This window comes from Crocuta crocuta, unplaced genomic scaffold, assembly GCF_008692635.1.
Source record: "Crocuta crocuta isolate KB4526 unplaced genomic scaffold, BGI_CrCroc_1.0 scaffold159, whole genome shotgun sequence".
NCBI classification, from domain to species: Eukaryota; Metazoa; Chordata; class Mammalia; order Carnivora; family Hyaenidae; genus Crocuta; species Crocuta crocuta.
Window position 1 is genome coordinate 1,140,943 of NW_027533263.1, and position 16,730 is coordinate 1,157,672.

Below are 16,730 nucleotides of genomic sequence, written 5' to 3' on the forward strand. Positions count from 1 at the left end.
GTATTTAAATCTGGTACTATAGGGGCACCTGGGTGGCTCAGTCGGTTAAGCGTCCAACTTCGGCTCAGGTCATGATCTCACGGTTTGTGGGTTCGAGCCCAGTGTCGGGCTCTGTGCTGACAGCTCAGAGCCTGGAGCCTGTTTCAGATTCTGTGTCTCCCTCTCTCTCTGACCCTCCCCTGTTCACGCTGCCTCTCTCTCACTGTCTCTCTCTCTCTCAGAAATAAAACGTTAAAAAATTAAAAAAAAATAAATAAAACTGGTACTATAAAATATTAAAGTACAATATGTCAGAAAAGTTTGTACCTCCATTGTTCTGAATTCTTTTAGGCAAGCTTTTAAAATGAGAATTTATTTTTAAAAAATATGAGTCATCATACACCCCACAGATTCCTTAAAGTTGTTCACTTTCACAGAGAAAAGGGTCCAAAGAAAGAAAATTGTTTAACATTTGAACCCTGATAAGGAAAATTTAGAATAAGTTTCTGATTCTTCAGATGATAAATAACATGCAAATTTTAACCTCTGTTAAAAAAAAAAATTAAGCCTTTTCTCCACTCCTTTGTTTCCATAAGGAGAAATTTTCCCTAAACATGTCTAGCATTTTGTCTCACCACTGTGTGTGTGTGTGTGTGTGTGTGTGTGTGTGTGTGTAGAGAGAGAGAAAGAGGGCACACATGCAAGGAGCTCAAGAGGGCAAGCAGGAGAGGCAGAGAAAGAGGAGAGAGAGAATGACAGCTTGGAGCCTGACATATGGCTTGAACCCACAAATCTAAATCAAGAGTCAGGCCCTTAACTGAATGAGCCCCGGGTACCTGACTGGTGCCTGTTTCTTAACTGGAAAGTGCTACTTTAGCAAAGATCTTGAGCCTGAGAATTTTCTTTCTGCCTTCCTCTCCACTTGGAAAGGACAAGTAAAATGCAGCCACCTAAACAAATGTGCCAGCTCTGCCAATTCAAACTTCTCCAGGAGGCTATTCCAACATCTAGACTGAGGGGTGGGGAGTTAAGTCTTTCAATTTAGTTTTTATCAGGAATAAAGATGAGGTTTGTTTCTCTATCTGCCAATTATTTTACCTATCACCTGGTTCTAAATTTTAATAGAGAAAAGGAGTGCTGTTTCTTGGGTCCCTCAAAGGTCCCCCACAACAAAGGAATGATCTAAGATTATAGATTACTAATCTCTTTACCTATATTGCCTTGGAAATGCCACCTCTACTTAATTTATAAGACTGTTACAAGGAGAAAAGTATGAATTTAAAAAGTATCACAAATACAGGGTATTATAATTATGAAGTAATTATTTTATCTTCTTATACATTTATTTTAATGTGACCCTTAGGGTAAAATTAGGCATGCTGATCTGAGGGGAAAAAAAGGAAATTCAAATAGCAAAGAATTATTGTAAATGCTACCTAATAAGTTTATATTTCTCTTATGATATAAAAAAATGATACAAAGAAAACAGCTTTAAAAACTGTACTTTTGAAGTGTTACAAGTAAAAAAACCCACAAGTAATATTTAAAAAAAATTTTTTTTAACATTTATTTATTTTTGAGAGACAGAGACAGAGCATGAACAGGGGAGAAGCAGAGAGAGAGGGAGATACAGAATTAAAGTGTGCTCCAGGCTCTGAGCTGTCAGCATAGACAGAGGGCTGGAACTCACAAACCACAAGACCATGACCTGAGCCAAAGCTGGACACTTAACTGACTGAGCCACTCAGGTGCCCCCACAAGTAATATTTTTAAAATACCATTATAATACAACAAAAAGCCTAGAAAACACAGAAATTTGCAAAGAACAACCATCCACAGTTCAATCACCTCAACAACCATGAGCTAATATGTTGCCTCTGTCCTGTCTAGATTTAAAAAAGTTGTACACTGCCTGACCACTTACACAAGGTAGCATTTTTTCTTTAGCATAAATTTTCAAATATAAAATTTCTTTTTTTCTTTTTTTTAGTGTTTATTTATTTTTGAGAGGGAAATAGCATGAGCAGGGGAGGGGCAGAGAGAGAAGGAGACAGAGAATCCCAAGCAGGCTCTGTGCTATCACTACAAAGCCCGATATGGGGCTCAAACCTATGAATTGTTGGGATCATGACCTGAGCTGAAGTTGGATGCTCAACCAACTGAACCACCCAGGCACCCCTTGAATATATAATTTCATCAAGTAAACATAAACCTAATCAATCTCTACTGTGAAACATCTTTTTTTTAAATAAAAAAACTTAAGTGTATTTATTTAATTTGAAAGAGAGAGAGAGAATGCACATGCACACATGTATGTACATGAACGACAGACAGACAGACAGAGAAAAGAATCCCAAGTAGGCTCTGCATTTTCAGCACAGAGTCCAAAACGGGGCTCGACTGTACGACCATGAGATCATGACCTGAGCCGAAATCAAGAATCAGACACTTATTAACCAATTGAGCCACCCACATGCCCTGAAACATCTACTGTTTTGATTCCTCTGCGATCAAAAATAACAGTAATGTTGAGCTTATAACACATTTTAAAAATTCAAAGCAGTTTTCTGGGATGTGTTGCTAACGTGAAGTAGTTGGTTAAAGAAAATTACACATTACTGAACTGCTTCGGCAAAGTGATGTTCAGAATCATGTTATACTGCTACTGGTAAAGGAAAGAATGCCTTCCTTACTCCACTACTAGGTATTCACATTTGTTTTTAACAGACCGTTTACTTTTTGGAAATATATTTATTTTGTGGAAGAGTATAAAATTTTTTATAGGCTTTCTTGTCATGTTTGTTGAGAATCTTTTTCTCAGTTTGTACAAAATACATTAAGTTTGTCTTTTAAAAAAACTAGTGGTTTAAAATTTAGATGCTTTTGGGGGCACCTGGATGGCTCAGTTGGTTAGGCGTCTGACTTCAGCTCAGGCATGATCTCACAGTTCGTGAGTTTGAGCCCTGCATCGGGCTATGTGCTGACAGCTCAGAGCCTGGAGCCTGCTTCGGATTCTGTGTCTCCTTCTCTCTCTCTGCCCTCCCCTACTCGTGCTCTGTCTCTGTCTCTCAAAAATGAATAAACATTAAAAAAATTAAAAAAAAAAAGAATTTAGATGCTTTTGTAGTCAAAAACAAAATCCAAACTATTTGAGTGACTTGTCCTATCCCTTAAGCTTAGTAAATCCTTCCATCTCTAGAAATTGAGTATTTCTAACCTTTTCCTCTTTCTTTTCCTAAAGGATTTCAAAACATTTGATTCTTTAATTTATCTGAACTTTATTTTGATATGTGGTAGAAGAGGATCTAAAAAAATTTTGTTTTCTCTCGAAAAGTTAACCAAATGTTATGGAATAAACCTTTTCCCTTCTATGATTTAGATTACCTCATATTTTATATACTGAATATCTTTACTCACTAGTGCCCCTTTCAGGTATAGATGTTTAATAAAAAGTAAATATAATAACTTACCAATAGTGGTTGAGAAAAAAGTTCTAGCTGAGCTCTATAAATGATGTCATCAAGGACTTCTTGGCCAAGGTCCCACTGCCCATTATACCTGTGAAGAAGCAGATTATTTTTTTTCCTTTCATAGTTTATTGTCAAGTTAGTTTCCATATAACACCCAGTGCTCATCCCAACAAGTGCCCTCCTCCATGCCCATCACACCCCTTCCCATCTCCCCCACCCCGATCATCCCTCAGTTTGTTCTCAGTATTAAAGAGTCTCTCATGGTTTGTCTTCCTCTCTCTCCTCAACTACTTTTCCCCCATTCCTCCCCCATGGTCCTCTGTTATGTTTCTCCTGTTCCACTTCTAAGTGAAAACATACGGTATCTGTCCTTCTCTGCCTGTCTTATTTCGCTCAGCGTAACACCCTGGAGTTCCATCCACATTGCTACAAATGGTAAGATTTCATTCTTTCTCATTGCCATGTAGTATTCCATTGTACAGATAAACTACACCTTCTTAACTGACTGAGCCACCCAGGTGCCCCTAAACCACATCATCTTGATCCATTCATCAGTTGATGAACATTTAGGCTCTTTCCATGATTTAGCTATTGTTGAAAGTGCTGCTGTGAACATTGGGGTATATGTGCCCCTAGGCATCAGCACTCCTGTATCCCGTGAGTAAATTCCTAGCAATGCTATTGCTGGGTCAAAGGGGAGTTCTACTGTTAATTTTTGGAGGGACCTCCACACTGTTTTCCGGAGGGGCTGCCCCAGTTTACATTCCCACCAACAGTATAGAAGGATGTCTGATTCTCCACATCCTCGCCAGCACCTATAGTCTCCTGATTTGTTCATTTTAGCCACTCTGACAGGCGTGAGGTGTTATCTCAGTGTGGTTTTGATTTGTATTTCCCTGATGATGAGGGATGCTGAGCATCCTTTCATGGGTCTGTTGGCCATCTGGATGTCTTCTTTGGAGAAGTGTCTGTTCATGTCTTCTGCCCATTTCTTCACTGGATTATTTGTTTTTCGGGTGTGGAGTTTGAGGAGTTCCTTACAGATTTTGGATACTAACCCTTTATCTGATATGTCATTTGCAACTGTCTTCTCCCACCATTGGTTGCCTATTACTTTTATGGGTTGTTTCCCTTGCCGTGCAGAAGCTTTTCATCTTGATGAGGTCCCAATAGTTCATTTTTGCTCTTGATTCCCTTCCCTTGGGGGATGTGTCAAGTAAGAAATTGCTGCGGTAGAGGTCAAGGAGGTTGTTTCCTGCTTTCTCCTCTAGGGTTTTGATGGTTTCCTGTCTCACATTCAGGTCCTTTATCCATTTTAAGTTTATTTTTGTGTATGGTGTGAGAAAGTGATCTAGTTTCATTCTTCTGCATGTTGCTGTCCAGTTCTCCCAGCATCATCTGTTAAAGAAGCTGTCTTTTTTCCACTGGATACACTTTCCTGCTTTGTTAAAGATTAATTGGCCATACATCTGTGGGTCCAATTCTGAGTTCTCTATTCTATTCCATTGGTCTATGTGTCTGTTTTTGTGTCAGAGAAGCAGATTATTTACTATCTTTAGCAAATATCTCTAATCTTCAAGAACATTTTTATTATTCCATGTCCTACTATTTTGGTTCTAAAACAAGATTTTCACATTAATATTTGCCTCATTTCACTTCTAAACTATCCTACTTTTGGTTACAAGTACAAAATGAAGACATTTGAAATCTAATGTTTATCTACCAATGTTTAAAATAGTTTACAGATGTCTTTTCACATAATTGGCTTTTATCATATGATGATATTTAGGGTAATCTATTGAAATGCATTTATGAAAACCTAGGTTATGAACTATGTAGAGAAACACCATAGTTTTCCAGAAAGAAAGCCTGACCTACTTCCAGACTCCAATTAAATGACTAGTTACATTTTGCCTATTTAAAAAGTACTAAAAGAACTATGAACAATTATACACCAACAAATTGGACAATCTAGAAGAAGGAGAAGTTCCTAAAAACACACAGCCTACAAGGACTGAATCATGAAGAAACAGAAAATTTGAACAGACCAATTACTGGTAAGGAAATTGAAGCACTAATCAAAACCTGCTAATAAACAGAAGTCCAGGATCAGATGGCTTCACAGGTGAATTCTACCAAACATTTAAAGAAGAATTAATACCAATCCTTCTCAAACTCTTCCAAACAACAGGAAGAAATACTTCCATATTCATTTTAGAAGGCCAGCAATACCCTGATACCAAAACCAGACAAGAACACTATAAGAAAATTACAGGCCAATATCCCTGATGAACACACATGTAAAAATTCTCAAGAAAATATTAGCAAACCAAATTTATCAATACATTAAAAGGATCATACATCATGATCCAGTGGGATTTATCCCTTGGTACAAATATGGCTGAAAAGCTACAATTCAATCAATATGATACAACATATTAACAAAACGAAGGATAAAAATCATATGATCATTTCAATAGGTACAATAAAAAGCATCTGACAAAATTCAACATCCATTCATGATAAAAAGTCAACAAAGTGAGTATACAGGTGACATACCTTGACAATAACAAAAGCCATATATGGCAAGCCCACAGCTAATATCTACTCAATGGTGAAAACCTAAAAGCTTTTTCTCTAAGATCAGGAACAAGACAAGGATCCTACTCTTGCCACTTTTATTCAACATAGTACTAGAAATTCTAGCCAGAGCAGTTGGGAAAGAAGAAGAAATTAAAGACATCCAAAATCAAAACAACAAGAGTAAATCTGCCTCTATTTGCAGATACATGCTATTCACAGAAAACTTTAACACTGTCACTAAAAACATTGTTAGAATAAGAAAAATCAGTAAAGTTGTAGGATACAAAAATCAATATATAAAAATCTTTTGTGCTTATATACACTAATAATAGACTATCAGAAAGTGAAATTGAGAAAAAATTCCATTTATAATTGCATTAAAATAATACATAGGAATACATACATTTAACAAGAAAATGAAAGACCTTTATACTGTACACTTAAAATGTTATATAAGACACAGATTAAAGAAACAGAAAAACACAAACAAATGGAAAGATAATGTTATATTAATGGATTGGAAGAATTAATATTGCTAAAATAGCCATACTATCCAAAACAATCTACAGATTCAGGATAATCCCCACCAAAATTCCAATGGTATTTTTCACAGAAACAGAAATAATCCTAAAATTTGTATGGAACCACAAGAGACTCCAAATAACCAAAACAATCTTGAAAAAAAAAAAAAAGACCACACCTGGAGGCAACACACTTCCCGATTTCCAACTAGATTTTAAAACTACAGTAATTAAAACAGTATGTTACAGACAGAAGAGAGACACGAAATAAACTCAGGCATATGTGGTCAATTAATTTATAACAAAGAGCCAAGATTATACAACAGGAAAAGGAGAGTCTCTTCAATAAATGGTGCTGGGAAAACTGGACAGTGACATGCAAAAGAATGAAACTGGACCCGTATCTTATCAAACACAAAAATCACATCAAAATGGATTAAAACCTAAATGTGAAACCTGAAACCATAAAAACTCCTAAAAGAAAACATAAAGAGTAATTTGTCTGATATCTGCCTTGGCAACATTTTTTTTTTAGATATGTCTGCACAGGCAAGGGAGACAAGAGCAAAAATAAACTATTGAAACTCCACCAAAATAAGTTTTGCACAGCAAAGGAAACCACCAAGAAAATGAAAAGATAATCTACTAAATGGGAAAAGGTATTTGCAATGATATATCCAATAATGGGTTAATATCCAAAATATATAAAGAACTTACACAATTTACCACTAAAAACACCCAAATAATCTGGTTAAAAAATGGCCAGAGGACCTGAATAGACATTTTTCCAAAGAACACATCCAGATGGCCAACAGGTACATGAAAGGGTACTTGACATCACTGATCACCAGGGAAATGCAAATCAAAACCATAATGAGATATCATCTCATACCTGTAAGAATGGCTATTACCAAAAAGACAATATTGAAATAAGTGTTGCCAAGGATATAGAGAGAGGAAATCCTGTGCATTATTGGTGAAAATGTAAATTGTTTCAGCAACAGTATGGCAAACAGTATGGAAGTTCCTCAAAAAAAATTAAAAATAAAAACTACCATATGATCTAGCAATTCCACTTCTGGTACCTATCCAAAAGAAACAAAATCACTTAATTTGAAAAGATATCAGCCCTCCCATTCGCTGCTGCATTATTTACAAAAGCAAGACATGGAAACAATCTATGGGTTCAGTGACAGATGGATAAAGAAAATAGAAAATACGGTGTACACACACACACGGGGGGGGGGGGTAAAAANAATATTATTCAGCCATAAAAAAGCAAAGAAATCCTGTTATTTGCAACAACATGGACAGATCTTGAGGGCAAATCTGTAACTAGGTGTGGTGATGGATGTTAACTAAACTTACTGAGGTAGTCATTTCACAATATAAAATACACCTAATCATTATGTTATGCACCTAAAATTCATACAATTTTATATTTCAATTGTATCTCAATTAAAAATTGTCTTTAATTGTTATTATATTGCTTTTAAATAACAAGTGTATAATTCATTTTTAAAAAGTACTAAAAGGAATTCAATTTAGAAAAAGAAGATAATGGGTCCATCAAAGAACAAGAGTCGATGTTGTGCAACCGCTAAGGACAAAAGAGAAATATTAAGTTTCCAAACATCCGAAAGAATTCAATCAATTTTACAGTCTATCTACTTACATGGCATAATAAATCCCTGTGAGAAGTTGCACCATGAATTCGGGATCCAATACTATTCGACCACAGAGTTCTTTCCAGTGTTTTTCGTGTTGCCGTGGAAACCCACTGACACAAACTCTAGGAAAAGGTGGAATTTGCCATGTATGATTTCCTGATTCATTAAAGTTTTCCTTTCATGAATTCACTTATTCAATTATTCATTCCTCATACATTTATTGAGTACTTGCTATGTGCCAGTCACTCTCCTGGGCCTAGGCATACAGGTATGAATAGACTAAAAGATAAAAATAAAATCTGTGCCCTCATGAAGCATACATTCCAGAGAACTGTATCAATAAAAGCAACAAGTTTTCTCAAACAGTTAACTATCTCTGTCATCCTTCTCCCTCTTTACAAAAGAAATGTGTAACTCTTACATGTCCCAAAATTGTATCAGGATGAATTAGTGGGAGATACAGAAATTTCAAAACAAATAAAGGGACATTTCAAAATACTGATGTTTGTGAAGGCTTTTCAAAAAATTTTATTTTTACGTCACCTCTACACTCAACATGGGGCTAGAACTCACAACCCTGAGATCAAGAGTCGTATGTTCTACCTGCTAAGACAGCCAGGCGTCCTGTGAGGCCAATTTTCAATTAAAGTGACATAAACAAGCCTCTGTCTTCATCTCATTAAAAAATGCTTCCAGAAAAGTTATGCTGAATAATTATCAAAAGTTGTAATGTATCTATATTATTTTAATCAGTTAGTTTGTTAGAATAATTGTGAGTCCAGAAGAAATTTTTCAGTGCTTAGTGCATTATGGTCTCAGGAAATTTTTTTTAAATCTCAATTTACATATATATTTTTGCAGCAGAAATATACAATTAAGAGATCAATTAAAGACTTGTAAGCATAAGGATGCCTGGCTGGCTCAGTTGGTGTAGCATGAGACTCAATCTTAGAGTTGTGAGTTCAAACCCCATGCCGGGTGTGGAGCCTACTTAAAAAAATATATATGCACAAAATAAAACCTATAATGGTTAAATTAAAAAAGAAAGACTTGTAAGCACAGAATGGCATTATATTTGGATAAAATTATATGGGTAAAGTTGTAGGGAAGATCAATTTCAAGGAGGAAAATAAATAATGTTAGATTATTAAAAGCTTGTTCATCTATTCCTCAAATGGATAATGGTGGGTATTTACATTATAAACATTTAAAATACTGACCTAACAATTATTTGGTTTATTTTGTGAATATTTATATACCAGAAATCATAACATTTGCAACTATTAAAGAAAAAATTAAAATTTTAAATGTTAACTTAAGACATGTGACAGCTACACAGTTTTTCAAAAAATTTTAGGGGATATATGAACAAAAGTGTGAGGACCACTGAACTCTGCCATCATTTTTGCTATTAAGAAACTATTAAGTGCCACAAAAATTAGAGATTTGGAGGAATTGTTTTATTTCTTTTTTATTTTTTTTAATGTCTTTAATTTATTTTGAGAGACAGAGACAAAGAGCAAGTGGGGGAGGGGCAGAGAGAGAGGGAGACACAGAATCTGAAGCAGGCTCCAGGCTCTGAGCTGTCAGCACAGAGCCCGACACAGGGCTCGAGCCCATGGACTGTGAGATCATGACCTGAGCTGAAGTTGGACGCTCAACCAACTGAGCCACCCAGGCGTCCCCAGAATTGTTTTAATGAATCAATAATAGTCACTTATAAATAAATTTATCTGTAGACAGGCAATAAGTGTTCAACAGTGTACTCTCTTGGTAACAGTATCTAGGTAGAGACAAGAATTTTGTTAGTCATTAATCATATTACAGGCAAGTAAAAATAATACAGCTATTTTAAGAGAATCTACAAAATCAAACTTACGGCTAATTAGATTGGCCTTTCCCCAATTAGCAAGACAATTTTGTTATAAATAGGACCACACTCTCTTCCCAGTAACACAACAGCATGAACCTGAGCAAAACATTTGTGGGTGGACAGTCTCTTGCGGGGCAATGGATCCCTCCTTCCTGGTATTCACACCCTATATATCCCCTACTATTGAGTGTGGGTCAGACCTGTGATTTGCTTTCAGCCAGCAGAATATGGCAAAGGTGATGGGATTTCCATGACTACATGTACATGATTATGTGATTTTTTTATATAACAAGACGGTAGTGCAGGTCTAGCTGGAGTCTCTCTTTCTCCACTTTGAAGAAGCAAGCCATCATGTTGTAGGCTGCCTATGTTGAGAAGACTACACGGCAAAGAACTGAGGCTGGCCTTTAGCAGATAGCCAATAATTATTGGCTGAATAATTAAGACTGAAGCTGAAGCCCTCAGTCCTACAACTATAAGAACAGAATTCTGCCAACAATAGTATACAATACCTCAGTTGAGCCTCAGATAAAACTGTACCTCCAGCTGACATATTAACCACAGCTTTCTAAGACCCTAAGCAAAGGACCTAGCTAATGCATGCCTAGACTCCTGACCTACAGAAACTGTGAAATAATAAACATGTGCTATTTTAGTTGTTAAGTTCATGGTACACAGCAATTTGTTATGAGGCAATAGAAAACTAATAGAGTAAAACCTTGGATTGCGAGTAACATGTTCTGCGAAGGTTCCACAAGACAAGCAAACATTTCTTTTTTCTTTCTTAAATACTTTATTGTCAAGTTGGTTTACATATAACACCCAGTGCTCATCCCAACAAGTGTCCTCCTCCATGCCCATCATCTCCCTTCCACTCTCCCCCACCCCCATCAGCCCTCAGTTTGTTCTCAGCATTCAAGAGTCTCTCATGGTTTGTCTCCCTCCATCTCTCCAACTATTTTTTCCTTCTTCTCCCACATCGTCCTCCGTTAACTTCCTCCTAATCCACCCATATGTGCAAACATACAGTATCTGTCCTTCTCTGCCTGACTTATTTCGCTCAGCATAACACCCTCTAGTTCCATCCATGTTGCTACAAATGGCCAGATTTCATTCTTTCTCAGAGAAGCAAACATTTCTAATAAATTTTAACTTGACAAATGAATGATATCTTGCAATACAAGTAGTACGTGACACCAAATGTCACATGATCACAACTGAGCCAACAGTTCTTCTCTCTCTTTTGCTGCAGAATTGTGGGTGATTGTCTCGATCCTCACATGCTTGGTCTCAAGCCGCGGTGTTCAGCAGAAATTAGTGATTTTTCCGAACACTGGAAGATGCCCACAACTAGCACTAGTGTATTTTTTGTCACTTCAAAGCACCTGTGGACAGTCCTTTGCTTTTAAGCTTATGAATGCTTTGCTTCATTTTAGGTCAGGCTGTCTACAGATACAGACTCTCTCCTCTGCTGCCCTATTGCCAGTTACATTAAATACAGTATATGACAAGAGTTTATTAATACTGTACTGGAGTCAACATCCATGTGAACATATTATGTTCCATTAGTGATAGTGAAAGTCATTCTAAACAATAACTTTCCTCTCTCCTGTCTCACTCACAGCAGCCATGAAGGTTTTAAAAGGTAAATGCAGGTTAGTTTGTTTATTTTTCCTTATATTTTGTATTTTCTATATTATTTTCTATTATATTACAGTATTATAATAATTTTTATATGAATATCTTTCAGTTGTGGAACGAATCATCTAAATTTCCATTATTTCTTATGAGGAAATTTGTTTTGATATGCAAGTGCTTTGGATTACAAGCATGTTTCTGGATTGAATTATGCTCACAAACCAAGGTTTTACTTCATAGCATTTAACCTTTTTCAGGGAGCTCAGTTTCCTGAAGTAAAAATCAGTTGGATAGAGGGATGCCTGGGTGGCTCAGTTGGTTGAGAATCTGACTTCAGCTCAGGTCATGATCTCACGGTTTGTGGGTTCAGGCTCCACATAAGACTCGGGGCTGACAGCTCAGAGCCTGGAACCTGCCTCAGATCTGTGTCTTCCTCTTTCTCTCTGTCCTTCCCCCAATTGCATTCTGTCTCTCAAAAATAAGTATTTTTTAAAAATTAAAAAAATCAGTTGGACAGAATGAGCTAAGGGTTCTTTTTATTATTGAAATTCTGTGACTCAAAAGGGACTCTGACTCCAAACTAATTTATATTAATTTTTTTTCCTATAGTGGACATTTACATTTCAGCTCAGCTGAATTTAAATTATTAGAAGTTCTGAATTAGTAAAGACTAGAACACAGAAATAGAAATGAGACATACAAATAATTAGTGCTATTGCTAATTTATTTCAAAGCACAGTTATTGTGGATTATATAAATGAAAAACTTCACATTCCTTTAGACTTTCTCAACATATAGGACTATTTATTCAAAGCTCTCAAAGGAATTTATAAAACTGGGCAACCATGTAGTGACTAGGTGTACTACTAAGCCAACCTAAATTTAAGGCATCTTGGCCTGACTTGATATTCAGCTAGAAAATACTTCTTTAATGCTGAAATATTTTCAAGAAGTCATGATATGTGAGGGATGATAAAAATTCCTACAGGAAGGTAAGCTCCCTGAGTTTTCTTTACTATTATATTAAAACTTAGAACAGCACCTACTATAGAAAATGCACTCAATAAATATTTGTCAAATAAATGAATATGGAGGCTAATGATAATTATTCTTCTCACCTGGAGCCCATCCGACAAAGAGATTGGTAAGATGAAGCAGGCATATACACAATAGCAGAATTATAACACAACATGAGAAAACTCAGGACTTCAAACCTAGAAAAAGTAAACAAAGGAAAAGGATTACAAACAATTATTTCTACTAGAGACTACACTAAACCATTTCTTTGTTGGATGGTTTTAACAAGATGTTACTATTGACCGTCATGACTTCTCAATCAGATTGCTGTGATATCCTCCTCAATGATTTCCGCTTTCATTTTCCTTATTAAAGGTAACATCTCTTGCTACCATCTATATTTTCCTCCTCCAAAAATAAACCATCATGCTTAAACAGATGTCTCCCGTATTACTTTAACCCACTGTTCCTATTGACTGCATGATAAAATCCAAACCCATCATTACATAAAAGGCCTTTAAAATCCACTCTCAACCTATCTCACCAACCTTAGTTCCCTCCACTGCTTACCACATACACCACACTACATCAATCTTTTTACCACTCAATGAATACATCATAACTTTTCATAACTCCTTGATTTATAGAGGCTGCCCTTTCTTACTAGAACATACTTTTTCACTTGAGAAATTCCTGCTTAGGTTTCAAATGGTGGCTCAAATTTTTATCTTAGACATAAAGTCATTCTTAATTCTCCCAGCTAAAGAAAACCGTTCCTTTGGTTGTGTAGCTCTAATACAGCATTTAATCCAGGGAATCATAATTGCTGGCCTTTATCTATGTAGTACCTATTTACTAATAAGCAACTTTAGTTTACTCAGTTTATCATTTCTATCTGTAGTATTCAACACATTGTCTAATACATTATAATTGCTCAAAAACTTTTATTTTAAATTTATAAATAATTTTATTCAATGACAAAATATTTCCTAATCTTTACAGTCTCTAAGAAAGTGGCTCCTTAACCTGGAGGCACACTACTGTTATTTAACAACATTCTGGAATAATATATTCCTGTGCTTTAACCTAGAATGACCCAGTTAGAATCTATGAGGACATGATCCAAGAAAGCTGTACTTCTAAAACGCATCTTATAGGTCATAGAGAGCATAGTAGTATTTTTGAAACATTTTCTGTAAAAATAAAGTCTTAAATAGTTTCAAAAGAAAAAGTTAAAAATTGAGTTGAAAGTCTGACTTGGAAGCAGTCACATCCCTCTCCATCTCTACGCTGTTAGGTTTATTGAAGATTTACTTTTTTAAGGGATAAAAGAAAATTCTATGTGGGGGCGCATGGGTAGTGGCTCAGGTGGTTAAGCATCTGACCCTTGATTTCAGCTCAAGTCATGATCTCACAGTTGGTGGGATTGAGCCCTGCATCAGCTCTGCACTGACAGTGCCTGCTTTGGATTTTCTTTTTCTCCTCGTCTCTCAAAATAAATAAAACAGAAAGAAAGAAAAGAAAGGAAAGAAAGAGAAAGAGAGGGAGGGAGGGAGGGAGGGAGGAAGGAAGGAAGGAAGGAAGGAAGGAAGGAAGGAAGGAAGGAATTTCTTACCTGGGAACCACCAAGCATAATTGTGGTTTGGAGTGGGCATTGGAATGGGGTGGATACCATACTGAAAACAGGAAAATAAAGTATTTCATACTGGATACTAAATCTCCTTCCTTCCTTGGTCATTAGAATGCTAGCAGCCAGCCTTCTAGTTAAAGACTAGAGGGGCGCCTGGGTAGCTCAGTCGGTTGAGTGTCCGACTTCGGCTCAGGTCATGATCTCACGGTTCGTGGGTTCGAGCCCTGCGTCAGGCTCTGTGCTGACAGCAAGCTCAGAGCCTGGAGCCTACTTCAGATTCTGTGTCTCCCTCTCCCTCTGATTCTCCCCTGCTCATGCTGTCTCTCTCTCATCAATAAATAAAACATTAAAAAAAGAGAGAGAGACTAGAAGAGCTTCTCTAGGGAATTAAACCACTCTACAAGGAAAGACAGAGGTATAAACTTGGGAACTTCTCCAACTGAATGGCTCAGTGAAGTTCACAGTCAACTAACCCTATTCACAAAGTCAGAGCTGCTCATTTTTTATTTCCTTTCCTTAGTCCTCCTTAGTACATAAGGGAGTGGGGAAGATTACCAGACATCTGAAGATTACCAGACACGTCCACTAACATGAAATGAGATCAAAATAAAGAAATACAAAAAGGGTAGGGGCACAATTTGGGGGGAAACATAGAATATACAAAGAAAAAAGACTCTGAATAAAGTAAATTATCGGAGCACCTGGGTGGCTCAGTTAAGCGTCCGACTACGGCTCAGGTCATGATCTCACGGTTCATGGGTTCGAGCCCTGCATCGGGTTCTGTGCTGACAGTTAGCTCAGAGCCTGGAGCCTGTTTCAGATTCTGTATCTCCCTCTCTCTCTGACCCTTCCCTGCTCACGTTGTCTCTCTCTCTCAGAAATAAATAAAAACATTAAAAAATGTTTTAAAAAATAAATTATTAATATTCCAGGATCTACTTTAAAAGACTACTTAGAAAACAAGCAAAACTTCTAGATATACAAAATATAACTGCAGAAATTAAGAACTCAAGGAAAAGATTGGTGGATGACGTTGAGGAAATATCACAGAAAGTAAAGCTAAAGGAAAAAGATATAGCAGGTGGCAGAGAAAAGACAAACATTCCAATAGTTCCAACATCCAAATAATAAAACCATCATTAGACAGAAAGTAAAAGGCCAAATAAATAAAAGACAAACAAATAATAAAAGGCCAGATAAAATGGAGAAGCCGAACTAATTAACAAAAATAATTCAAGAAAATTTTTCAGTCTAAAAGACATAGGTTTCCAAATCAAAAAGGTTCATCCAGCACAATGGAGGAAATACACCTACATATCATAGTGGAATATCGGAATACTAAAAAAAAGAATGAGGATACAGGTATAGGAAACAGACCCACAGAGGAAAAAGACAACAGGGAAGTCCCAGAATAAGAGTAAAGGGAGGAAAAAAGACAGTCTCTTCCAACAAATGGTGTTGGGAAAACTGGACAACATGCAAAAGAATGAACCTGGACCACTTTCTTACACCATACACAAAAATAAAATCAAAATGGATAAAAGACCTAAACGTGATACAGGAAACCATCAAAATCCTAGAGAAGAACACAGGCAGCAAACTCTTTGTCCTCGGCCACACAACTTCTTATTAGATACGTCGCCGAAGACAAGGGAAACAAAAGCAAACATACACTATGGGAAGTCATCAAGATAAAAAGCTTCTGCCCAGCAGAGGAAACAATTAACAAAACTAAAAGGCAACTTTTGCAATAGAGAAGATATTTTCAAATGACATATATGACAAAGGGTTAGTATCTAAAATCCATAAAGAACTTATCAAACTTAACACCCAAAATACAAATAATCCACTGAAGAAATGGGCAGAAGATATGAACAGACACTTTACCAAAGAAGACATCCATCCAGGTGGCTAAAAGACACATGAAAAGATGCTCAACATCACTCATCATCAAGAGAAATACAAATCAAACCACAATGACTTATCATCTCACACCTGTCAGAATGGCTACAATTATCAACACAAGAAACAACAGGTGTTGGTGAAGATGCAGAGTAAGGGAATCCTCTTGCACTGTTGGTGGGAATGCAAACTGGTGCAGCCACTCTGGAAACAGTATAAAGGTTACTCAAAAAACTAAAAATAGAACAACCTATGATCCAGCAATTGCACTATTATTTACCCAAAGGATATAAAAATGCAGATTTGAAGAGGTACATGCACCCCGATGTTTATAACAACATTATTACAGTAGCCAAACTATGGACAGAGCCAAAATGTCCACTAACTGATGAATGGCTAAAGATGTGGTATACAACTGAATATTACTCAGCCATCAAAAAGAACGGA

At 36.5% G+C, this 16,730-nt stretch overlaps 1 protein-coding gene across 6 annotated transcripts in view; it reads right to left on the bottom strand.

Annotated features, from left to right (window-relative positions):
* HYCC2 (hyccin PI4KA lipid kinase complex subunit 2) overlaps nucleotides 1-16,730 on the bottom strand; it is a 97,640-nt gene that overhangs the window by 13,477 nt on the left and 67,433 nt on the right. For 5 of the 6 annotated variants that reach the window (XM_077747643.1, XM_077747645.1, XM_077747641.1 and 2 more), the window contains 3 exons: nucleotides 12,853-12,948; nucleotides 8,229-8,345; nucleotides 3,450-3,537 (listed from right to left, as the gene is read on the bottom strand). In XM_077747643.1, the coding sequence (XP_077603769.1) occupies nucleotides 3,450-3,537; nucleotides 8,229-8,345; nucleotides 12,853-12,948 (301 nt within the window). The remainder of the gene's footprint in view (nucleotides 1-3,449; nucleotides 3,538-8,228; nucleotides 8,346-12,852; nucleotides 12,949-16,730) is intronic. The other variant, XM_077747644.1, reaches the window with a different exon arrangement.